Here is a 26743-nt window from a genome sequence, read left to right on the forward strand (position 1 = left end):
ATTATTATATGCTTTTGTCATATATAATGGCATGATTTATTATACCGTGTTTTTAATCCCAGCTTACTACACTCTATCTTGCCCCCTCACGACAGCATTCAAATCATCCATTAAATTATGCATGTGCCCCATTTCTTGTATGATTTATTTTATAAATTATTTGTAAATTTTGTTTAATCCTTATAATTAACTAGTAGACAACATTTTACGTTCTACCTTGTGCATCTTTTATATAGAATTTGTCTCAACTCGAAGTCTCGCACGAAATTCGAACATCATAGGGAAGCACTCCCACTCCATTTCTTCCATTGTAGGTCAAGCGTCTAAAAATGCTGAAACACATGTTTAATTATTTTAAATGAAAACTTTAAATATCAAATTTCATGTCTCTAACTTGACAGGATTTCAAAATATGGACATCTTATTGTAATCTCCAATCCCTTTCTTCCCACTTCTTGTTTCTTTCCTTTCTTCGTTTCCAACCGTCTTACCATCATCGTCTCTCTTAGCCTCGGTGCATAATCATGGGACGTTAAACCAAAAGAAAAAGAAAAATGAGTCAGTCAGAATTTCTTCTTTTATATATATATAGATACGAAACTGTCGATATTTATGCTGAATCTTAAACTCACGATAAAATAGATTGTTAAGAGATTGTATTCTAAAGAAAATGTGCAATTTGGTTGTACGTTTGTAGTTATTTAACATTTTTTATCCTAAACTCGAGCAGGACTCAGCGTAATTTATTAATGCAAACAGACGATATTAGTTTTCCATACTTTTATACATAGTACTGAAGCCATTAAAAATCACTCTAGTCAGCATTCTTGCAATTAACGTGAAGTTGACTCACCAATCATCATGATTTACTTCGGTTTGAGAAATGAAAAAGTGCTGTTTAGTCTGAGGACACTCTTCATCTTCCATATAGGCTAATGTCTAGGTTATCTTCCTACTTGTAAACTGCCTCTTATCTATTCCCAATTTTATTATAGCACACAAACGTTCCTATTAACACAAAAATATCTGCCTAAATGCGATGTCTGTCGGGGATGTTTTAAATGTGACTGTTTATCTAATCAAGAGATATTTTACATGAGAACAAAATGATTTGCTACCAAAAAACTTAAGCATCTGCTGTCTGTGATGATCAAGAAATAACAATACTCGTGGTTACAAAAATGTGAAGTAATTTTTAGTTGTTAAAAAGTTACACGAGAAGAAAAGTACATGTGTATTGTAAGGTGAAAGAGAGATATAACAGTTAATATTAATTGACGCATTCGTGTAGGAATTTTTGTGCGGGGGGATGGGGCATGAATTGCATTTTTTAAATATAAATTATTGAAATTGAAAACAGTCTTTTTCAAGCGAATGAATGACTGATTTCCAACTAATACTTGAATGTCATAAAGTAGAATTTATACATATGAATAATGACCCTGACATTTCTATTTAATTTCCCACTACTTTCCCGATTTTTCTCTTTCCGATAGCGGGTTTATACAGAAAATTTTGCATTAAAACAATGTATAAGCACAATTTCTTTTGTGATATGTAACTTCGCTTAAAATATCTTAATGTATTTCAATATACTAAGGAAGTCAAAATTTTTGCAATATTTTGGTCACATACTTGCTTAATGCGTCAAGTTACAACGAAAGCTGCCTAGCATTCAAAATAGAGGCTATTGTGTTGCCCGACGAAGCCATCTTTCTGCCATTTCTTTGGTTCCATATCAATACAAGTTCTTCGACATCGCGAATGGAAAGAAATCCTGCACTACAACTTCCACCTCCTCTTGGTTGTTAAAGCCTTGCAAATGCAGGAAATGAATCTTGGATCGAAACAAGTAATAATCAGAGGGTGCGAAATCCGGACTATATGCTCGGTATGATGTCAAATCAATTCCTTCAAGTTCCTGAAGATCGTTCTAGAGATACTGTTTTGTACTGCTTTTCTGTAGAAGAGCTCGCTTTCTGTTCACCGGTGCAGGGTATTTTTGGGCTCAATAATATACATCCTTTCCAACTGTTCGCAATACAAACTGGCATTAGCGATTCGACTGTCCGGAACAAACTGGTAGTGAATTACCGTTCATAATTACTCCAGACACTAAATGTCACCTTGTGCTCCAAACGTATGTTTGGCAACATTTCGGTACCTGGCCCTTTTTTATCCAATACACGTTAGGATTTCAGAAAAATATTCACTTCACGTTATTATTGTTCTGAAGAAACGCAGATCACGGGCTTTTCCACAGTTTCTTGCACTCATCCACGTGCCTCTGTGCTTGAATTGGGGTCAATTGGCAAGACACAGTTTGGCAGTTCTGGATTCATTTTTCGCGGTCTTGAAGATGACAAGCCACGTGGAACTCTGAGATATTAAGCTCACTTGCCAACTTCCGAGCGCTAGTTGTCAGATTTCCCTCTGATACATGATTTGGCTGACCTTGACTGATCGATGAGGTTCTTACAGCCCGACCGAAATTTCTTAAACTATTTGTTTGTTGTGCTGCAATCAGTTTCCTCTTTGCCTTTCGCACAATAAATTTTTCGGGTTGCTTCCGTGGCGGTATAGCCCAGTTCGAATTTATAATCTAAGAGTTCTCGAATTATACTTCGTTGTACCTTCTTGTTTGCTGCTGTCAAATCATACACTGATTGCAGCACTGCATAACTTTCAGGACACGAAGTATTTCTATGTATACCCATGCTAGTGAGTACTTTTGAATACGACTTTGTTTCAGTATTCAAATTCAGTATTTTCAATGCGACGAGTGAGAACTGTTTCAGTCACGTGACATACCTCAGACGATGCAAATATTGTAAAACATTCGATTGATTCATTCTTGTATATCTTTTCTCTAAGTTTTCTGATATTTTCTGTGACCTAAATTTTTAGCCAATCATATTATCGATTTTCATTTGTCATCTATGAATATGACAATAAGTTGATTAAAAATGAAGTAATTTAAACTTTGTATATTCATTTGTGTTTCAAACAGAGAAGTATTTTAATTAAAAATATGTACGAGAGACTGAACAGTTGCCATAAACTATCATGTTACTTGGATTCTAGGAGTAAGCAACAATTAATCTTGTCGCTTGAAATGGCGGAGTACTTAGGCTTCTGAAGGCAGAAATTTGGTTATCCGACAATTTATCAATCACATCTTTTAGATCTTTTTCGCTGTGTCGTGTCTTGTAAATATTTTCTCATATATACTAAGTAGTACCGTGTACCAGTGAAAGAATTTTAAGTTTTGCACTCCAGTATATCTCTCTCTTTCGTCCTTCACGTCAGAAAAAGGAGAACAGCCAATCAGACGTTAATAGACATGAAAAAGTAGATGAGGCTAATGTCTTTTTTTTTTTTTAAAAATAAACTTACATAATATATCATTAAAATATTATTTAATAAAGTACACTGCCGAAACATAGAAATTAGTAGAGGAAATATAGGATAAGTATAGATACACATTTCAAATATATTGAAAGTTCTAGATAAACAAAACTGTTCTTATTTAGTTTATGATCTCAACATATGGCATGCTTACGCTAAGCATTTGCCGGAACAAGCGATGATAATTCGTTCTTTTTGATGTTTATATCCCGTATCTTTACAACATGCACAAAATTGATCATAATTTTATTATGAATAAAGACAGGACTAAAATAATTACTGTGATATCTTTCTGAGAGCATGTGCAACGAGCAAATGACGTAACATACTATAGTTCCCATTTAAGAATTTAGACCCAAATCCAGTATGGTGGTATTCAAGGTGGTCGTCGTGATCCTTATATGCCCTGCCATGTTCACCTCTTCTCCCATATACCCATATGCTTTGACTTCATATTTTCTATACCATTCAATTTTACGTGGATGTTTACAGTTTTAAACCACCTTATGTACAGATGCTGATCAGAAAAATGGAAACACCTGAACGAAATTTCAACTTACCATATTAATATGGTGTCGGGCCACCTTTCGCCTTCAGAACAGCCTTGATGCGACGTGGGATGGAGGAATAGAGGTCGTGAATGGTAGAAAGTGGAATTTTACACCATTCCTCGTGCAGGGCATCGGCCAGTTCTGTGAGAGAGGGTGGAGGTGGAAATCGTTGCCGGAGTCGTGTTTCCAAGACGGACCACATATGTTCAATTATGTTGAGATCTGGGGATTGAGCGGGCCAGGGGAGGCGTTGAACTTCATCCCGATGTTCCTCAAACCACGCTGCAACAACGCCAACTGTGTGAATGGGTGCATTATCATCCTGGAAAATGGCGTCATTGTCCGGGAACAACATCCGGACCATAGGATGCAAGCGGTCTCCTAAAATTGCGACATAATCGTTGGCAGTGATTCGTCTGCTAAGTGTGACCAGGACCCAATGAAAACCATGATATGGCGGCCCACAGCATCACCGAGCCGCCGCCATGTTTCACAGTTGGGCGGAGACACTGCAGATCATAAGCTTCTCTGGGCGTTCTCCACACATAAACACGGCCCATGGTTGGGAATAGGGTGAAGGATGACTCATCCGACCATATCACACGTTTCCAGTCCTCAACGGTCCAAGTTGCATGGTCGCGGCACCATTTGCGGCGTGCAAAAGCGTTATGGTCCTTGGTGAGCGGTTTGGCCCGTGCAACACGACCCCGTAAGTTCATGTCATGTAATTCGCCGCGGACTGTGATTGTCGAAACAGGATGGGGGAGGTTCTGATTGACTTCCTCCGTCACTTGCTCCGCAGTGGCACGACGGTTCTGCGTGACAATGCGCTTTAATACCCGGCGTGACCTGTCACTCATGATTTTCTTCCGCCCACTGTTCCGCTTCCCCGATGTGGTTTTCCCGTATGTTGTGTAGGCCGTCATCACCTTCGACATTCTCCCACGCGACACACCTAACACAGTAGCCAATGCCGTCACACTCGCTCGCACCAACAATTTGCCCTCTTTGAAAATCTGAGAGGTTTCCCATTTTACACTACCTCCGTCTGCTGCAGCCACTGGACACTGCTGTTCCACTGCGCCTGACTAGTATGGAGACCGACCTAACACACCACCACCAGCGGTCCGACGCTGCGGGCGCCAAGACATAACTGCCAACCCATACATCTGACGTGTTGCCAACTACATGTGTTTCCATTTTTCTGATCACCATCTGTATCTTTAACGATAAATGACATTTACAAATTAAATTTGTTCCTTAAAAATATGTCTCTTATCTAATTTGTTCTTTGAATTTTATTCTAGTCACAGCAAAGATTCGTAATTTACATGATTATCGGCTTCGCTTGCTCCATGGTGTCATGCCTGTTCCATCTGGTGTTGATGTTGGCAATACACTGAAGTATTTTTCCCAAACTTTACTCAGTAAGTATATTTCATTAGCATAAAATTAATACAGGGTATCCCACTTGCTATCAAACCTCCCATAGCTTTAACAATTTTGACACTAATGAATATAATGCAATGAAATTTTAAAGTTGATTTATCTCGTTTTGTAAGAAATTTGATGACATCATAACTAGTGCCGGAAGTGACTGTCATTTGCGTCCAGACAACATTGAATCTGTGGCACGCCATTTTTTGGAGTGTCCTTGCCAGTAGTTCGCTGACTCTGCCTGAATTCCTCCATTAATGTGTGCTACTGGCACCTATGATTCAAGTTTTGTTTGCCTAAACATCTGTTTCAGGTATCTCAGTAAAATATAATCAAGGAGCGCAGATCAGGCGAGCGCTGAGGTCAAACTGCTTTCAAATGATGTTGTCACCGAAGTGGATTGAATCCTTCCATGCTGGCGTGTGATATGTGGGATGTCACTCTATCCCGCTGGAAATTGCAGTAGTAATTTTCTTTTTTTACAAAGATATTGAAGATTTTCTTGCGCTGTTGAGATATCCTACATCAAGTGCCAATTATCATGAAGTGAAGGAGTTCTTCATGTGTCTCTTTGGGTTTTTTACTTGCTTAAATACGAAAATTTTAAAACGTATCCCACCACGTGAAACCACAGCTCTTTCGATAACCAAGTGTAGTCCAGAATGTATGGACTTTCGTCAAAAATTTTCTTTAATCTTTTTCGTTATGCCAGCCTTTTCACTTGATCGGACTATTTTATTTAATGGTATACATAAGTACAGTACGTACGAAGCTTTTTGTTTCCTCAGTAAAGTGCCAAGTGCTTTTGGAGAACACTAATTCGCAGTGGAAGTAGGCACATTGACTTCTTGAGAGAGACTAGTAGTCGGTCCTCCACATTCTAAGATCGTTTCATCTGGCATTTTTTGGACATCTGCCTGCAGGCTTGTCCAATAAAGAGTTCTTGATTTCTAGTTACTTTGACAAGGTCTAAATGCGGGACTTACGCGGTAGATGTGTACCTCCGAACTTCTCCAGAAATTATGGTTGGCATGACTTTATCGATTCTGTTTTCCAATAGCTGCGAACAAAAACACTCACTACTCAAAAGTATACTGATATATTGTATTCTTATTTTGATGTGTACACGCGCACAACAAACACGAGCAACAACCATATTGTGTACACACCTTAAGCCAAATGACAGAAATAAAATGAAACCATTAGAGGCGAATCAAGCAGAAGACATACTAGTTAGTTGGCGAACTTTTACTCTGTATGTCAGCAGTAAGGCATTACAATACAGACCAGTTCATTCCTCACATAACGAACGTACTTCTCAGTTGTAATGTTTTCATTAGTGTTAAAATTATTGAGGAAATGTTGAGTTCGTTAGCGAGTAAAATGTATTATGTATAAAACTGCAAATACGAGATGTTGAAATAAATCTAAGTTTTTGAGAAAATGATTCACAAAATACTATACGAGTTTTCTTTATCAATAATCTTTCATGCATTGTTACTGATACGAAGAGAAAATTGACTTGGCGAAAACATTTGTTAAAGTGCACAAGTGCTAATAATGGAAAAAAGGATTTTTTCTGTGAACTCTTACATTAATATTTCTTGTGAATTACATGTATTTTTAACATATAACGTGTACATTGGTTGTTAATATATTAAGAAATACTAATCGGTTTGATGAGTCGGCGTTGGTTGATAATTATGACGTCGAGAATGGTAAGTGGGGTGAACAGTTGACATCATAAAATTAAAATATATATAATTTGTACATAGTGACCAACATATGATAGAAGGTACTATTTGGTGTAAGAATAAAAAATGTTGGTCAGTCACTTCCACTTGAGTGTTCTGTGTTGTCACAGTGTACTGCTTTTCTTCTCAGTAAACCACAGGGACACGAGAAAAAACATCTGAAAAACCTGGTGTTGACAAAGATCAGTGGTGATATGGAACAAGAGTGTTGATGATGTTGCAGGCATCCTACACATGGATCGATAGTCACGCATACACTGCCAACACTTACTTATTCCATTCCCGTGCCTCATTCCATTCTTCTACCTCATCCTCTTCTCTCCATTGCTTAACGGTTTTTTTTATTTTATTTTATTTTTTTAGTTGTTATTGTGTTTGTAAACGCGTACTTCTACATCATACATCGGTCAATCGGAAATGGATGTGTAGCTTAAATAGAAGATTCTAGCATATGTAAAAGGCTTGCGAAGACAGTCTATACAGTGAGCTCGTTTGGTGGTTGATACTGTTGTATCAGTATGAGTAACGTATGATTATCAGTACATTAAAGTTGACTCATTTGACTATGTAGTGGGTTGAAATAGTAATCGTGATTCTCTCTTAAGAAATAAATTGAGTTGATTTTGAGTTTAACGTCTCTCTCAGCAGCGAGTCTACATGAGACGGGACCTACTGATTAACGTGGAATCCGAACCACATGAGCTCCCGCCGGGAATCGAACTCGGGTCTCCCACGCCAAAGGCGCCCATACGGTAACTGCTAAGAAATAAATTGAATCATGATGGCGACGCACAGTGGGGCGAAAACGCAAAAAGCTGGCCAAAAGTAAAAAAACGAAAGTATGTAATATAGGAATTTTTTAATGTAGTTGGCTAAAGTGATGTTAGAAGGGCCCAAATCCATAAATAGAATAGGGTTTTTACTTTATTCCGACTACCTGAGCCACTCTTAAGTAGACCCTTCAGCAGGTCCAATGCGTACAGAATAATAGAAGAATTGTGACGCGTCCGTTTAAGCGGTTGTAACTTTCGAACGCGTTCACACTTTAAATCTGTAAAGTTTTCCTATATCGTACTGGTAAGTAGAATAAGTGTATGAAGTGAAAAATTAATAATAATGATGTAATAATTTATAATTTGAATCGTAAGTCAGGCAAAATTTTCACATTGTTTATATATTTTATTAACTTAAAGCGTTGAAAACATTATGTGCACCCTCGTGCACCACATTCATATTTTGTAGAATGGCAGTCTGAATGTTAATTAATGCTGTCGACAAAAAAGTAGCTGCCAAAACGTGCCAATTACGAAGTGTGTTGATGTTAATTATTGTTCATCTAATGTTACAGTGACAAGCCGTTGCAGTTATCATAACCGAATCAAATACCAATAATTTGTGTCATTTAAGTAATAATACATTTCTAATAAATAAGAACGTAAGTAACAAGTAATTGTTCATCAAAATATGTGAAAAAAGTGAATGTTGTTAAAGATACATTGTGAAAATTACGGAGTATGTTGACATTCTTTTTATTCCGTCATTTTGTTTTTTTCAACTTTAGTTGCAGAATCGTAATCAGCAACCTCAATAACCCCTTTATCGCCACGTTTGAGAACATTTCTACGACTTTTTCGACTTTTGCAAATTTTTTATTCCGCCATTTTGGATCCGCCATTTTGTTTTTTCAACTTTAGTTGCAGAATCGTAATTAGCAACCTCAATAACCCCTTAATACTAAATTTCATTTAATTTGAATATAGTTATCATATTTTGGCCAGCTTTTTGCGTTTTCGCCCGACTGTGCGACGTATGCATGTCTTCTTGAGTGATGCATTATTCTCGTTCTCCTCTTTTAATTGATTTTCAATTAGTTTCCAAACATCGTTTCCATGGGTCCTCATTTGAGATTACTTCAAACCCAAACCCAGAAGATATTCAATATTTTCCTAAGACTTCTACTAACAAACGTTTGAAGTTTAGTTATTCATTTCTTCCGCCCTCTTCCACACTGACCGATATAACAAAAAACTGTCTTTGCCGTGGTGTGTATAATTTGTATTTTTTTTTTTTTTTTTTTTACGTATTAAGTTTTTCTTTTTCCATATATGATATAGTGTCGTAATAATAATGTTTATCTTTTTTTATTCACATTTATTTTTATTCAATTTTATTTTTGTAACATATTCATTTATATCGCGGTATTGGACACTACATTGCCAAGATATGTAAAGCTGTCAGCGTCTTCTATATCAATATTTTACAATATATTTAGGGCCTGAATATTGCTGTTTATCTTTAGTTGCTTTCATTCTAGTAGTTTCCTCGCTATTCGTGAAAGATACTTCTAATTTAGTTACGGTAATATTATAGGCCTCAATAAGTAAACCTACACTCACCACAAACTTCAGATCTTCTAAACTTTCCAATAAAATCCACTGTATACCTGTTGTTCTGTCAGACACCTTTTTCGTAATTTCATTCATTATTAGTTGAATGATTATTAGTAATAAAATGCAACATTGCTGTAATTTAGTTTTAGTTGTATGAGGTTTTGATATAGAACATCCTTAAAATTTTGATAAGGTCCTTAATTTTATAATATAAAAAGTCAGTCAAAAGTAGCGCACAAACTAGTGTAGCTCGATATTTGTAAGCAATGAAAAAACTCAGAAGCATTGGTCCTTTTTAAATGTCACTCAGTGTGATCCGTTTGCTTCACTGCACTACATTCGTCTTTGTTTCCATGGCACAAATGCACGTTCGCCAAACTGTTGAGGTTGTTCAATACACCACTTATTCACACACACACAATGAGTTAGTTGTTATCTCGAAAATGTTTTCCATACAGATGAGCCAGATTTCATCATATGTGATGATTCCGAGAAAGCAATCTTTGGAAAAATTTTGCAAAAAATCATCACACACGTTCTTCCTGGTTTGCATAATCTCCCTTGTCAAAACCTTCGAATCCAACGAGCACAAATTTGTCCGTACCTCAGTTGTTGGATTAGTGTTAATAGGTTCTTTTACTATACTTGTGTGCTCCATAATCTTTCTCATGGTGATTCATCTGTCATTTTGGATGAGTTCCTCTATGTCTGGTGTGATTTTATTGGTTGTGACAGTTGACTGTCTACATGACCGTGGCTGGTTCTGGATGCTGCAATCACCACACCGAAACTTCTGAAGCTATCACACACGTTACTTCGATTCATTGTGTTGCTTAATGTAAATTGGTGTTGTTATGTCTGGATTTGTAGAGGAATTCACTTATTGTACGTTGTCGTAGTGAGATGTGACATTGATCATTCAGGGTGGCTTACCTCAACAACAGGAAATAAAAATTGGGTGGTAAAGAACCGGTGCTTCTACTTGCAAAATTCCATCTTTCTAGTGCGTACCATTATCGAACAGCAATGCATTGTGCATTACCTTTTGATCGACCTTTGTACATTAAATTTATATAACTTTTCCTGGTATCCCATATTTCTCCGCTCCAGATATTTTAGATGATTTCACGATTTACAGCGAAAGCCTTTTTTTCAAAAGCTAGAAAGATAGTACACATGCTTGGTTTCCACTCATTGTGTTGATCTAATATAATTAGTAAAATACTAATCTAATCTACGTAAGATCTTTTTGACCGAAATCACTGAAATTTGCTCTCCCTGCATTCTTGTCGTTCTACATGATTTTGTCGTCATCTTCCTCGGCAGGGTACTTTCTCAAAAAACACGCATGAGGAAGATGACAATTGAATCAGTGAGTAGAAAAAGGAGAACATTTCACAGCACCGTACTTTTGGAAAACGAAAAGCAAAATCGCTTACTGGAAATACCGTTGTTTATACAAAAACATTTGTATGAAAGATTTGTAGCGTATGTTAAGACCTTTCATTTCCCAAAATCCAAAAACATAATGAGATTGGATTTTAGTTATACAAAAACTAGCGTCAATCACTCCTTCGCTTGGTTAAAATGAGAAAAAATAGTAATATGTTCCGTTAGTCAGTCAGTTTTTACCATTACTGAAGCTCTCTAGTATCGATTATTTTTATATATCTCCCCCTCCTGTTCCCCAAGTTACGGGGCTAAATTTGGATTTAATCGGCATCGGAAGTGTCACTGTTCATCTCAGCGACCCCGAAAACTATGGATTCGGCACTAATATAGTTCATTTTCGATCATTTTATATGTATCTCCCCCTCCCATTCCCCAAGTTGCATTGCTGACTGGATTTAATCGGCATCGGAAGTGTCACTGTTCATCTCAGCGACTCCAAAAACTATGGATTCGGCACTAATATCGGTGATTTTCGATCATTTTTATGTATCTCCCCCTCCCCTAAGTTGCACCGTCAAAGTGAAATGATGAGAACCATCCCAGGCCCAAACCTCATAAATGTTAAAAATTTGATCAAGATCGGTCGAGTGGTTCAAGATGTATGAAATCACAAACATAATCACTTTCATTTTCATGTATATAGATAGATAGTTATCGTGCATGTTCTTCTTTGTTTTTAATATTCTTCTTTTTCCACTCACCGATTCGATTAGCCACCGATTGCGTCTAAGTGCTATTTACCATTTGAATGCTTACGTGAGTACAAATTTATTTTTTAGTTCAAAATGCTACATTATTTTCTCTCTCTACGTAATTTAATTGATTTTTCTTACAGCTGTTTTGAAAGATGTGCCAAGCTCTCCCATTGAAATGCTGAAGTTCCATGACAAGGATGCTGCAAGAATGGCTTTGTTCCCAAGTTTAGATTATAAGAGTCTTTACAATGTGATCGTGGATCTACTTGATGTAGCTCATCTCATTCAATATGGACTTCAAAGTAAGTACATTTCTGTTGTATATTTGACACTAATGTATCTTTATTTTCTACACTTCAAAGTATTTTTTCTCTCGAAATAAACAGGAAATTGGTTTCCAACTGAATGTAAAACATTTTTCTCTGATTTTCGTATCTCATGTTCAGGAGTATGAATGGTGCAATAAATATAAACGATCTTGGGTTGTGTTGTATACCTAATATCATGTAGGATAATCTCTATCCCAGGGACGTGTAGCAGTTAGACGTGACATGAATGGACTCTAGGAAAATGCTAAAGGCTATGGTGTTTGGATGGCCATTGGAAAATGCTAAAGGCTGTGGTGTTTGGATGGCCAACTGCGGTTCTTTGATACTGTATTTGTAAATGCAAGAAAAGGATTGATGTATTACAAGAACCATGACGTGCTTAATTTTAATGACGGCAGATGCGGTGGTCATGCCCTTAGAAACAACCCAGTCATACATTTTATTATCCTACTTGAACCTTCCATCATTGTGTGGGTAAATGAAGAGAATCAGAGGTTGCAGCACAACGATCGATAGCTATCATCATTGGTGTGTTATAAGGACCAGTAGATCTAACCTTGCCATTTGAATACGCCTCACATGATGCTTAGCCCGAAACAACTCATCAGACCATGCCATATACAAGGACCAATTACCGTGTCCATGAGCCCAGGTGAGACAATAATCTGGTATCATAATATTAACAAAGACTGGGTTAGGTCTGCAGAATGAAACAGTTACCTGCTAGTTATGCCTCTCGTATTAGGTGCATTGAAGATATGTGTAATTTGAGGCACTGTTGTATCTCTATTACCGTGAAAATTCAGGGCAGATGTTGGTAACATAACTAAGCAGCGACGGCGTTAGTTTGCTACTGTCCTGTCGACAATAAGTGATGTACCTTTCTTTTACGTATATCGCAGCACCACAAGTCGAGAATATCCACACAATTTCCAAAATAAAAGTCATTTGGCCGACATAGACTTTCGTAGTTTGTTGAAACGTATTGTAATTCTTGTATTTTTTCCATGACAGGCAGTCCAGTAGTGAAATTTCACGTTACAACAGATAAGATCTGGCACTATTCATTGTGAATTAACTCCTTCCTCATACTATTTACTTGTGGTTTGGGCACAAGTGCGCTCTGCAGCTGCGCAATCGGAAACTCAGAAACTAGAGAAAGTCAATGTTCTCTGTGGTTTGGTGTGTAGATGTAGTTGACTACCTCACTATAGGTCCTTCAGTTGTGGAAGCCAAGGGAAGAAACCATTTAAATCAGATAATGTTTTCAGCGTGCTGCGATGCAAGAACAGCTAACATGATGAATGTTTACTTCAAATGCAGCTAAATATTAAAACGTGTCGATACAGCTCATAGTTCTGAAGTCTCACCATTAACTTATTAGCAAGACAAGACTAAAGACATATTAGTATGTGGCGTGAAACAATCTTAAAACATCGGAAATAAAACTTCGTTTTCCTGGAAATGGATACATTGCATGCATGACGCAATGTCAATACCACTACAATACTTCATTCCTTATTACATTCTACATAATCTTATATTTAGCATAAAATAATACATACTTCCCATAAATACACATATATCATAGCAACCATATGACGTCATGTTAGCTTTGTTATTGGCCTGCCCGTACTGAAATGGATCTATCAGGGATCTCAGAAAAATATATATATATATACTTATGTGCAAAACTTAAGAATAATGTTATTTGCATGGTTTATTGCACTCAGAGAAAGGTGAATCAGCCATATATTATTGGAATGTGGAATTGCAAATGGATACAGTCCGAAAACACTGGAAGAGAATGCACAGGATGGGCAACAGAGACGAAAATGCATGGGCATGGGAAAATTCGGAAATAGACCAATGTGGTTTCCGAGGGTTAAGCGTAAGATACAGGACATCAATAGTGTGTGTGATTGCCTCGCACTGCAACACATGCACCGCAACGTGATTGCATGCTAAGAATGAGATTATAAAGAAGTGGCTGGGGTATGTTTTGCCATTCCTGTGCAAGTGCCTCCCGAAGCTCAGGAATGGATCTTGCAGCCATTTGACAACGTGCAATTCGCCTGCCAAGCATGTCCCACGCATGCTCGATGGATTTCAAGTCCGGTGAGCAAGTAGGCTAATCGAATCGCCTGATATCCTGGTGCTCAAGGTACTCATCCACTATGGCAGCGCGATGGGGACGTGCGTTATCATCCACTAGAATGAAATCAGGACCCACTGCGCCACGAAACAGACGAACATATTGGTCCAAGATGTCATTCCGGTACATTGCACCAGTGACGATACCCCGTGCAAAGACATGCAAGGTGTACGGGTCCCCAGGATGATCCCACCCCATACCATAATTCCGCCGCCCCTGTACTGGTCTACAGCAGTCATGTTAGCTGGAAGGAACTGTGTTCCTGGTTCTCTCCAGATGAACACACGTCGAAAATCACTGGTGAGACTGAATCTGGATTCATCTGTGAACAGGTCATGACTCCATTGTTCCGGGGTTCATGCGTGATGTTCTCTGGACCAATTCAACCGAGCTCTTCTTTGCTGCGGGGTCAATGGAACACACCTTGCTGGTCTTCTGGCATACAAGTGTCCCTCAGCTAACCGTCGGTACACTGTAAATCTTGACACTGACGTTCCTGTAGCAGCTGCAAGGTTCCTAGAGAGATCTGAGGCGGTGCTGTGTCTGTTGCGCCTGGCAGTTAGACGTACGTAACGGTCTTCCTGGTCACTGGTGCTCCTTGGACGACCTCCACCGAACCTCCGAGAAACGTTTTCACCTCTTTGGAAACGTCGCCAGATCCTCGAGATGACACTTTGTGGGACACCCAATTCACAAGATGCGTCCATCTGGTTCTGAACCCTCTCGAGTCGCCCGATGATTCTTCCACGCATAACAGCATCAAAATGGTCTCTTTGCGCCATTCTCCTACACGTACACTGGCACTATGTCAAGTAATGCAGCTTTGACTCACGAGTCCCTAACGTCTCGAACACAAGTGCTTGCGTGTTGAAACAGCGCTCATCACCAACCATCGTTCAATGGGTGTATACAGCATCACCAAGCGGCAACATCGGGAGTTACGCGTGTCAAGCAGTCAGATATGTGTAATAGGATAAAACAAATGTGAATTTGATGACAAGGTAGAAGAAAAGACTAGTAACCAGCTGAAGGAGAGAGGTTTAAGTAACAAGCTTAACTTATAATGTCATTAAATATTCTATAAATATAACATCGAATAAACATCCTTAGCTCGGTATCATGGGCCCCTCCCTCCCCCTGGCTCACGAAAATCTATTAAATTTCTTAAGATTTTCTTAATACAAATAAAAAAAAATACCAAACGTAATATAGCAACCAGGGAGATGCCCCCCTCCCTAGAAAACTTTCTTCGGGCACCAATGCTCTGTATAGATATGTAGATTTATTTAAATTTTCAAAAATATTGATTTTCTGCGTTTGCAGACTTATTATGAATAAAATCAATGTGTACAACTGTACGACAAAAATATATTCAGTTACATTACTTCATTAATTGTATGAGATCCAGTTTCTTCTTGATTTCTGGTCAGATGTTTTACACAATTTGGTTATATTGCTTTTATCGATTTACATATTTAAAAAGATCCGGGCTAGTCTATACATAAAATCACCTTTACAAATATAAACAGAAAATCAAGAAAAAGAAGGCTTTACCAGGAGCAGACTCATGGAGTTAACAAGGGCTGGCTTTGTGAAAATCTAGATTACACTCAAAATATTCTCTGTAACGGAATGGTCCCTTAAACCGTTTCATATTTATTCTTTCTTTGTATATGTGTATGCTGATGGGTAACTTAAGTCAGTTATTTATTTTTATTAATGTTTTGTGTTAGAGTGCAGAATCGTTTATTCAACAATATTTCATACGAATTTGTTTATACTAAGAATGGTTACTTTTTTTTAATGTTTAAACTGAGAATTCTCCTTACTAAGATAGTATTAAAAATATTGTAGGTATTAATTAATTAATAATAATAATAATTTTTCAGCATTCGGACAATCAATATTACAGTGTTTAGGATGCCTGGTACCGTTTCTAGAACACGATCTAATAGACACACTACCATACTTAGTTGCGTCTTCAATGGCTGTCTTTCCAAGTGCTCTTCATCAGCAAATTACTAATCTGCTATGTTACCATATTCTGCCCTTCTCATTAAGTAAGTACTATTTTGTCTTTTACATAATATAAATGTTTAAATGTAAAATAATAAATTATAAGTAATAATAATAAAATAAGGAACGATGCAAAATGAAATGTTAGAAAAAAAAAGTAGCAAGATAAAAATGGGTATTTCAGAAATGAAGCGAGTGTAGTAAGGTAGAATGTTACAGAGGGCAAAGAGTATGCTGAAGTATTTTGAGGATACTTACAGAGAATATGTCAAATATTTATGGGATTAATTACTGATGACCTATTGTACATGTTGGGTCAAATGTACGCCAGCCGTTAATGGGGGCGCTGAAATAAAAAACACTCTTTCCATCACCATTTCAACCTTTCCTTTGGCTTCGATTTATATACGACATTTTCTTAATATGGACTTACAGCAAACCAGCAAAGGTACTGTTCTAACAGTCCCTAAACGACAAGTATCCAGTAAACAAATTCACCTTGTTCTTCTCCATGGATGTTTCGAACTGATCTAACTGACATCAAGCCTGCTAACGATATGTAATGCCATTAAATCAAGAACTTCTACGTTTATGACGATCGAATATCTCCTTTACTGTGTCCTGTATTTGCTCCACCACATCGTTCATCAACTGGATGCCTGGTGTCAGCACTCTCCAAACGGGGATATTCCCTCAGTCGTATAAACAAAGTATACAATAATGCAGAAAATCTCATCGAAAACGAAAATCTAGACATTATAAAACCTCTATTTCTCTTACACATTTTATCAAACATGTAATTTCCTGATTTTGTTTAAAATGTGATTTTGAAAATCGTTCGGTTTTGGTTTGCACGTTTGTCAAGGTATTAAGGTGTCCTTTGTGAGAAATACCTTATATAGAGTTAGATTAGTGGTGTACGTCGGAATGGTTACTAATACAAATATGCGATTAGACTACCATATTATCAGTTCATGTGTGTTAGTGTTTTACTGTATTGTGATTAACTGATGTTCGCATTTCGAGTCCTTGATTTATTGTCTGAAGCATCCAGTATTTTAAGTAGAAATGGAATTGAATTTGAGTTTGACGTCTCATGGTTATGCCCTTAGGCTAAAAAATGATGAGTGATTAATGAAAGGGAATGTTTATGAAATTAAATTTTTGTGCTCTCCCACCGGAAATTGAACCCGAAACCACTTACACCAAAGATAACGCACTGCGTTAAGCACTAAACCACCGAGGACGGTTATACAATATTTCATTGGAGTAAGATACATGTTATAAATAGGATTTTTTAACTTTCGAATCACATGTTAAAGTTCATTGACTTCGATCGCTTCGAGAAAGGTGCCATCTCGAGATCTGGCGTGTTTCAACATGTTTTTAACGTATTGTTGCTTTATTTTCTTACATCCATATTTTATTTGTTTGTGTACGTGTATGACGTTATTTAGTACCAGCAGGAAAATCAGGCCCTCGTCTGCCATAGAAGGGTTAAAGGCATCGTTATCCTTTTTAATGCTTACTATACTCGATCACAGATTAAATTCTATTCCCTAAAATATGGTGGTAAAGTTCAAAATCAGGAGAACTTGAATGACAAATAATGTAGCTTCTATTGCGTGAATATGCTGGACTATATGAACAAATATTTATAAGTGAGAATATAATGTAGTAAACCTCAAATAATAGGGCGCTCCTAAACCACTTATTTGCTTATAGATTCTACAGGATACGAGATAAATTAAACTTCGTACCTTAGTATCCGGTTCAATAATGTTATTATATCATTCCGATATACTCTGATATTTTCTTCGGTAATCCATAACCGAGTAGCGCACCAGACTCATTAAAGGACTTCTATATGTAAGATTATCCTGGAATAGTAAATGAGACTTGGAACAAATTTATGTAGAAAATCCATGAACCAATGATCATTTACTGCACTTAAGACACTTCTCTCTCAGAAATTGTCTTCATTAAGTCTCACTAAACCGGTTGCAGTGCTGCGTCAATACAGAATAAAAATTCCAGAAAATGTAATGCTCATTTCCTGCACTTAAGTCCACTTTTTCTTCAAAAATAAAATTCATTATTAAACAGGATACTAAGGTAAGAAGTTCAGCTTATTCACTTAGTACTTTTCATGTTAACTACAGCGTTGAGCTTACAGGTACGTGATGTTAACAACTACAGCCCAAAAGTCTACCACTGCAAAAGTGAAAACACGGCAGTGGATCTTGTCGTTTGCCGAAACAATCCAATCACTAGATATTTCCTGTCTTCCTTAGGTGAAATGTAAAATTGTGTATATTTTCAGATTGTCGTTGTTTAGTGAAATAGAACTCACGAAACAAATGTTTTAGAACAAATTTCGTTATCATTTATATTCTTATCTAACAGTATAATTTTTCTATCTTTCCGTACGCTACTTCAGGTGCAGTTACAATCAGTAATGGGTTAAATAAAAGAATAAGGAACTTTTTTTTCATTAATGGATCTGATTTACGTAGAAAATTTCTTCGAATTTATGTAAATTAGCTTTTGTAATTGAAACTTGTTACTTGAAGCTCTTTCAGAAAATGAAGAAAGACAAGATAATTATGCCAGTCAGTCTGCTGCAGCGGTGATTATGATGGTGTTTCAGTATTCAAATAATACTGGTAAGTATGTGTTAGATTTATATTTTAAAGAGTTCCTTTTGCACTTGAGTTTATTCTTTTTTAAAGTATTAATCAACAACTACGTGTATTACGTATTATTATTATACTTTTTTCTTCGATATATACTATCATGTGACACAAACATCATGTTGGTTTAATTGGAGTAATGGGAGACAAGTAACCGCAGCAAAGCTTATACTGCACAGCGTTAAGAAACTCTAATCCGTGGTCAGTTCTGAAATGACTCCTTTGATCCCACGTTCCCCAAATTCTTGTTGCTGAACCTTATGGAAATTAATATGATTTTTTTTTTTTTTTTTTTAAATATAGTTATCTACCCCGTTTGGAATTTGATATGTTTTACTTTTAGTTAAATATGCTTTCACTAGAAATTCCTTTGCGTGTGTTGCATTGCCTCCAGACATGAAAGAATACTGGCGTAAAATTATATTTCATGAATAAATTAACTTTTAAGTAGTAGTTTAAATCAATTCAAGCAATGGCTTTTTGAAATGTATGAATAAAGCGGTATCTTTATTAAGAATGAAATATAATATTGTGAATACTTCATAATTTGATGAGCAGTTTGGTGGTTAAGGACTCAACTCTACCTTGTTCGATCTCAGCCCTTGTAGGTTTGTGATGGACAAATTATGAGTTCCTGGGTTTTCTCATTTCTTCGTTCGTCCCGTTCCTTCTAACTTAATCTTCCTCCATTATTCATTTCGTGTGTTATTTTTCTCGTTTAGCTTAGAAGGCGTAATCGAAACTCGTTAAACTCAAGTTCTTTTTTTATCTCTCTCTCTCCTTTGGTACTAAAATTGTTAAATATGGAAAGACTTATAAATCATTTCTGAACTATTCTTATATTTAATGTATAATTACTAAAACATAATAGATTCATATCTTTAAAAAATGTTTATACAATAACTTAACTAAAAAGCAATCTTGTGTTTTGCTTACTCATCTCGTGTTAAATCTCTGCGTCATACATTTTGAATTCATGCTAATGAAGACTTTCGTAATCTCTGAAGCAAGGCGACCCCAATGTCATTATGTCAGAGATGACGCCAAAACGGGAGATTACTGAGTGCGTCTGCCTCTTGCTCCGACTTCAACCTTGAGTCACATATGCGACAATGAGGGTTCTACATACATCAGATTACGGAGCGTGATGAAATCGAAACACTTAGAGAACAATCCATATAGCTACTATATAAAGGGCGAATTTTCCAAACAAGAATGTTCTTCATATTTTACTGTGAAATGTGATTTTATCATGTATTAATAAATCATAGTTTCATGAATTGTTAATAACCGTTGCCTTCTGGTGTAGGGCATAATTTCACGATCTTCTTTTGGTCCTATTATTACTCTAAACGCCAGTACTCACACTCAGACCTATTCAAGTGTTTCTGCAGACCTGGAAAGTCAGGAAAACGACATTTGATCAGGAAATCATGTAAGTAGTCATGGGAAGTTAGGGAGATTTACCATATATATATACAGGGTAGGCCATTTTAATTAATCCACGGAAATATCTGAAAAATGATAAAACATAGAAGAAATTTTTGAAGTACACGTTATATATTGCTAAGAGGGAAAATCAATTCCGCCAAAAGTACCCCTCCTCGCCCTCCCCTAAATTGGGGTAACGGGGGTTAACTTTGAAATGTCAAATGGGAACATGGGTCGAGTAATACCTCGTTCGAAAGGTCTTGGAAAACTAAGTAACGCTGTACCAAAAGATGTTTCATATTTTGCACCAGTTTCAAAATGGCCGCCATGATATGGTTCGAAAACTCCAGTACCCGTAGTATGAAAACCATGGAAGGTAAATGAATGGAACAAAATTGAAATACGTAAATATCATAGGGCATATCGAATGATGTAATCCCTGTGATCCCAGTGGCCTCCCTGAAGGGGTCTTGTGGGCTAACTTCAAAATTTCAATGTCCGACCGGACAACGGTTCGGGCGTACGCTTGACCTACCCAATGCTGTTTGGAAGGCAGACTTCATGCATAGAGAATTGGTGCACTAAGTTAACGCGGATGGCCACAGTTACATTTTGATTAACTATTAGCATTCATGTCATATTGTGAGCTTGAGGGACGAAACGGTGTGTACGTATATCCCCCAAATGCTTTCTGAATAACCAGCACGCATTGCATAAAAGTTTCTCTTTTTTTAGTCACTACAGCGTCATCTTTACAAACAAATGTTTCAACCACACCATACCTATTTGTAAGGTTAGCCTTAATTTACGAATTAAAGTAGAGTTCTCGTTTGAACTTTCACTTTAGTTTCCACCCCACTCACATACAGAGCGCAGGGAGAGATTATTTTGCAGGACTTGGATTTCTCTCTATACATTATGGCAATTTTACTCTAATATTTTTATCTCTGTTGTATTATTCTCGAGCCTTGGAACGCCTCCGTGGTTTTCCTATTTAATTTTCGTTATTTTCATTTATCTCTAACGTATTCATACTATGGGCACGAGACGTTTTCTTAGACACAGTCACCATGTCTTTGCGATCATTTTGAAAACGGTGTCTCATGTCAAAAATTTTCTTACAGAAGCTGTTTGATATTAATTTGTATATGTAACGTGATGTTACTCGCTTCAAGCTGCTATTTGAAATTTTCAAGTTGGCCCCGGATACCTTTCAGTTGGCCGTTGGAGTCACCCCGACAACACCTCTCGATGTGCCTTACGTCAGTTAGCTACTCCAGTTTTTCTTTTGTTGATTTATCTTCAATCGCTTTCATACTACGGGTACTAAACCTTTTCTCTGACACGGATACTATGTTTCGGCGGCCTTTTGAAAACACTGCCATTTCACATCAATCGTTTTCTCCTTCAATATGTTAGATTTTGCAAGATTTATCGAACGAGGTACCACTCGACTCATGTTACTATTTGAAATTTTGAAGTTAGCCCCCAAGACCCCTTCAGGGAGGCCACTGGGATCACAGGGATTACATCATTCGATATGTCCTATGATATTTACGTATTTCAATTTTGTTCCATTCATTTACCTTCCATGGTTTTCACACTACGGGTACTGGAGTTTCCGAACCATATTATGGCGGCCATTTTGAAACCGGTGCACAATATGGAACATCTTTTGGTACAGCGTTACTTAGTTTTCCAAGCCCTTTCGAACGAGGTATTACTCGACCCATGTTCCCATTTGACATTTCAAAGTTACCCCCCGTTACCCCCATTTAGGGGGTACTTTTGGCGGAATTGGTTTTCCCCTTAGCAATATATAACGTGTACTTGAAACATTTCTTCTATGTTTTATCATTTTTCAGATATTTCCGTGGATTAATTAAAATGGCCCACCCTGTATATATATATATATATATATATAATATATCATATCACATTAATAAAGAAACTGAAATGTGCTACAGCAGGCTACTAGTAATAAAAATGCATATTTAAAAGGTAGTATTACTAAAATGTTAAAATGTTAGGTATTATTGTATCAGTCGAGTTATTAATACGAGGGCCATCCGGAAAGTGGTACCTGTTTGCGCCACATGAAGCGCTGACGACTCGGGGAGCCGCTGGGCAAGGTCAGACTGCGTCAGTGGCTTGTCTGCCTGCTCTGTGCGAGGTTGTGTGACGCTAGCAGTGCCTGTGTTGTGTCTGTGCTCGTTTATAATGATTAAACGAATTGAGAACCCCGCCAGTTGTGAAGTGAGGGCCGTGATTAAATTTCTTAATGCACGAAACGTTCGACCTTGTGAAATTCATCGCAAATTAAAGGAGGTGTATGGAGACAATGTGATGGACGAGTCGTCTGTTCGGCGCTGGTGTCGCAACTTCAACCTGGGGAGGGGGAGTACACACGACGAGGAGCGTTCAGGGACACCATCTGTCATTACAGACGAACTGCTGAGGTCAGCAGACGAATGCGTGAGGAACGATCGGCGCGTCCCAATTGATGAACTCTGTGAACATTTTCCTAATGTGTCTCGAACAATTGTTCATGGAATTGTCAAAGACCACCTGCGTGACTAAGTATCTCAATACGCTGGCGGCGGAGGACTATGACGCTGGAATACAAAAACTCGTCACACGGTATGACAAATGCCTCAATTTGCTTAGTGATTATGTGGAAAGTAGTGTAAAGTATGCTCTTTCCAATAAAAATGTGTATATTTGTTTATATGTACTACTGTGTCTTTATTGCACAAACGGGTACCACTTTCCGGATGGCTCTCGTATATAACTGAACTTCAATTCCGGGTAATCATAATGCGTGGATTACATATACTGTTATATTCCAGGAAGCAGGTGGAATTAAAACAATAAATTTAAAACATAAACACTTGTAGGAAGGTTTATATATTTCTTACTTTGTAACTAAACATTAAATTGTAATATTAAAAATAACCTGACAAGATAGAAGACGATTTCTGGTCGGCTATAAGAGGAGGAAGAAGCCTAGAAAAATAGTCGGGGAAAGTAAAACTAAGGTATCTGTGAAAACCTTATATTCAGGTGTGGTTTGAGAAACATCAGGATGAACTTCAACATTTGTTCTGGCTCATTTAGTTTTCCGATTTGAACATTATTGAACATCTGTGGTCAGCTTTCAAGCATCGAGTCGGTGCAGAAGGCCTCCTCCATCATCGCTGACGTAACTAGGTGCTGAATGAAGTATGACCCACTCCCACTATTTCCCTGGAAACGGATTCTCAGATTATATCCTTCAATTTTGCGATAAATTGAGGTTATACTACAGGTTAGACGTGGTACAATGCTGTAAATCAGACTGAGGGTAAATAATCAGAGAAGTTGTATTATATATATATACAGGAGTTGGACAAAAAATCTAAAACGTTTGCAAAAGTGTGAAAATCATACGTAGTATGATGTGGGACTTCCTATTGCCTCCAAAACAGCTTGGATCCGACGTGGAATGGACGTATACAGCTCCTGAATCGTGGTGGGTGAAAGTTTGTACCATTGTTCCTCCAAAACATGCTCCAGTTCCTTAAGGGATGCTGGTGGAGGGTAATGAGACCGAACACGCCTTTCTAACTCAGACCACAATGGCTCAATGATGTTCAGATCTGGTTATTGTGAGACCCAGGGGAGGTGTGATAGCTCCTGGTCATGCTCCTCAAACCATGATTTCACCGTTTTTGCAGCATGACAGGGTGCCAAATCATCTTGGTAGATGCCATCATTATCAGCTAACAATATTTGGGCCATGGGTAGAACCTGGTCCCCCAAAATTGCCTCATACGCCTTAGCATTCATCACTCTGTGCAGGACTATGATGGGACCTGCGGAAAACCACGATATCACTGCCCATACTGTAACAGAACCACCCCCATGCTTTACAGTTGGGAGCAGACAGTCTGCATCATAGGCCTGCGACGGTGTTCTCCATACGTAAACACGACCGGTTGTTGTAAACAAGATGAAGGTCGATTCATCGGACCACATTACGTGTTTCCACTGCTCATGAGTCCACGCCTTGTAGTCCTTGCACCACTGGATAGGCCTCTTCGCATTTACTGCTGTGGCCAGGGGTTTGGCGATAGCGGCCCTGCCATGAATTTTAATTTTATGAAGTTCCGTCGCACTGTTTTCGATGAAACCGGGTTCTGTAGGCCGGAATTGAGTTCAGACGTAATTTTCATTGCAGTGGTCTTGTTTTTAGCTGCTACAATCCGTCTTGATGTCCTCCGGTCCCTATCTGACAGGATTGCCTTTCGACTACTGTTGTGCTTTGCAGACGTCGTTTGCCCATGAATTGTGTATGCCCTCGTGACATTGGACACAGTGCCTTTCGATACCCCCACAATGTTCGCCACTGTTGCTACTGAAGCTCCAACTAGACGGGCACCAATGATCATGCCTCTTTGGAAGTCTGACAGGTCGCCCATTTTACCTTACCACTTTCACACCACGACACTCACAGGTAAATGGGTTCTGCTGATGGAAGATGAAGGTCCACATGACACATTGAAAACAAAAAACGATCGGCAACCGCAACACGTGTTTTTACACGTGCAAACTTACGTGTCCTGTATGAAGTGTTTTTAGACTTTTTTGTCTATCCCCTGTATATATATGTACTTTAAATTGAATACGAAAGATTAGCATAAATATGTCTTCTTTTTATGTTTCAGCCCACCATTGTCAGCTGTTGGAATGCTTAATGAGCATGAAGGACAATGTAGTGACTGATCTGCTGTCCGTTATCGCTCATGGGACTACTGCAGCCCGTGCATCTGCTGCAAAATTACTTTTCTATTATTGGCCAACACCCAGTTCTTCGATTTTTGATCGGAAATCCAATTTGGTTAAGTTGACAGGTAAGCAGCGAAACATCCTGTAATACCTGGAAGTATATCATTTAGTTTAAGTGGAATGAGAAAGAGATTTACCATATATCATACCATATAAAAGAGAAAATAAAATATTTAAGGTTTTCTCGACTGATACTGCATGGTCTTTAAGTTCTGATGATTAGTGAAACCTGATCGTGCATGGTTTAGAAAGGGGTGGAATTATCGTTGAAATGGTAGTCAAGATTATTGGTCCTTATAACAGTACGGAGTTCGATCCCTGGACGCCCTCGATCGTTACGAGTCTTGGCCGCTGTGAAGGAACGACATTTATAACAATATCGGGTTCGTGGCCTGCTGGGTTACTGTGAGGGCTTAGGTATTTGTAACAGTACGAGTTCGATCCTTCTGTTACCTGTGAAGGAAAGCCATTTATAAGGTTATTAGGTTCGAATCCTGGACGTCTCCTTTAGGCTTTACATTGGTTCGGTGCTTCTGCTGAAGCTGATCGTATAATTCCTGAACAGTACAGGTTAGAATACAAGGTTCGAGTCAGAACGATCTGGGAACTGATGTAAATACTGACTCTAATGCCGATACAATTTAACAATACGAATATTATTACGTTGTATAGGCATTAATTATATGTGCTGGAAAGAAAAAGTAAATTAAATTTTCTTATATCCTGAAACATAAATTTAGATCATGGTGATTATTTTGAAAAGGATACGCCTGCTATAATTTCTTAATTTTAATTAATAACACTGAAACTTCACAAACACATTAAATTTCACTTTGGCACTTTGATTTAAATAATTAAATATGATAAGGCAATTTTACACTTGACCCATTTATCTCCACTACGAGCGCGGAAGACGCGGGAGTCGCGAGTTACCGGTTGAACTTCACTACATTATATGTTTCCGTTATTTTGTACTTTCACTGGTCACTCGCAGTGATACGATGAAAGAGGATTTCTGGGTGGTTCCGTGGATATTTACTTGAAGTCGGAAGATGAGATTTTCCTTCTCTTCCTATTTCATGTATTCTTTTTGTACTGGATCTGTAGGAATTTCTCCATTGCGCAGTTAGCTCCTTAGCATCAAGACGACTTTACAAGCAACAATCACAAACGAACGGTTTAAACTTGAACTTTTCTTTTCTCGGCAACATTTTCATCGTGATTATATATTACTTACCAATGTAGTTTAATGCACTGTACATTTAGTATTTGTTACTATGTTCATTGCACAAGCGATAACGATTAATTTCACTTGAAGCGTAACAAGGTATGCGCACTGTTAATCGTGTTAAGGGTTCTGTCAGACTATAATTGACCGTATTTCGAAAGCAACATAGCTCGCGCAATGTCATCCGTTGTCGTTTTTAAGCAAAACTAACTTAGCTTTTCTCTCCGGCTCCCCGTGCTTCTACCAAGGAGAGGGGCTCGCAATGCAACCCGTTGATGTCAGAGCTAAAAATAACTGACAGCCTATAGGCAGGAATGCTTGGAGACAAAGTTCGTTTTCTACGTTACATTTCAACACCTTATTTGGGGAAGCGAACG

At 37.8% G+C, this 26743-nt stretch overlaps 1 protein-coding gene across 14 annotated transcripts in view; it reads left to right on the forward strand.

The window, feature by feature from the left end:
- Positions 1-26743, forward strand: part of unc79 (UNC-79 domain-containing protein) — a 272091-nt gene that overhangs the window by 18661 nt on the left and 226687 nt on the right. For 13 of the 14 annotated variants that reach the window (XR_014127995.1, XM_081735890.1, XM_081735895.1 and 10 more), the window contains exons 3-7: positions 5267-5386; positions 11828-11989; positions 16061-16231; positions 18761-18853; positions 25018-25203. Coding sequence is in view for 13 of the 14 variants with exons in the window: in XM_081735890.1 (XP_081592016.1) it covers positions 5267-5386; positions 11828-11989; positions 16061-16231; positions 18761-18853; positions 25018-25203 (732 nt within the window). In the remaining variant the exon portion in view is untranslated. The remainder of the gene's footprint in view (positions 1-5266; positions 5387-11827; positions 11990-16060; positions 16232-18760; positions 18854-25017; positions 25204-26743) is intronic. The other variant, XM_081735891.1, reaches the window with a different exon arrangement.

Source organism: Thermobia domestica, chromosome 13 (assembly GCF_964235325.1).
Source record: "Thermobia domestica chromosome 13, izTheDome1.hap1.1, whole genome shotgun sequence".
In the NCBI taxonomy this organism is placed as follows: Eukaryota; Metazoa; Arthropoda; class Insecta; order Zygentoma; family Lepismatidae; genus Thermobia; species Thermobia domestica.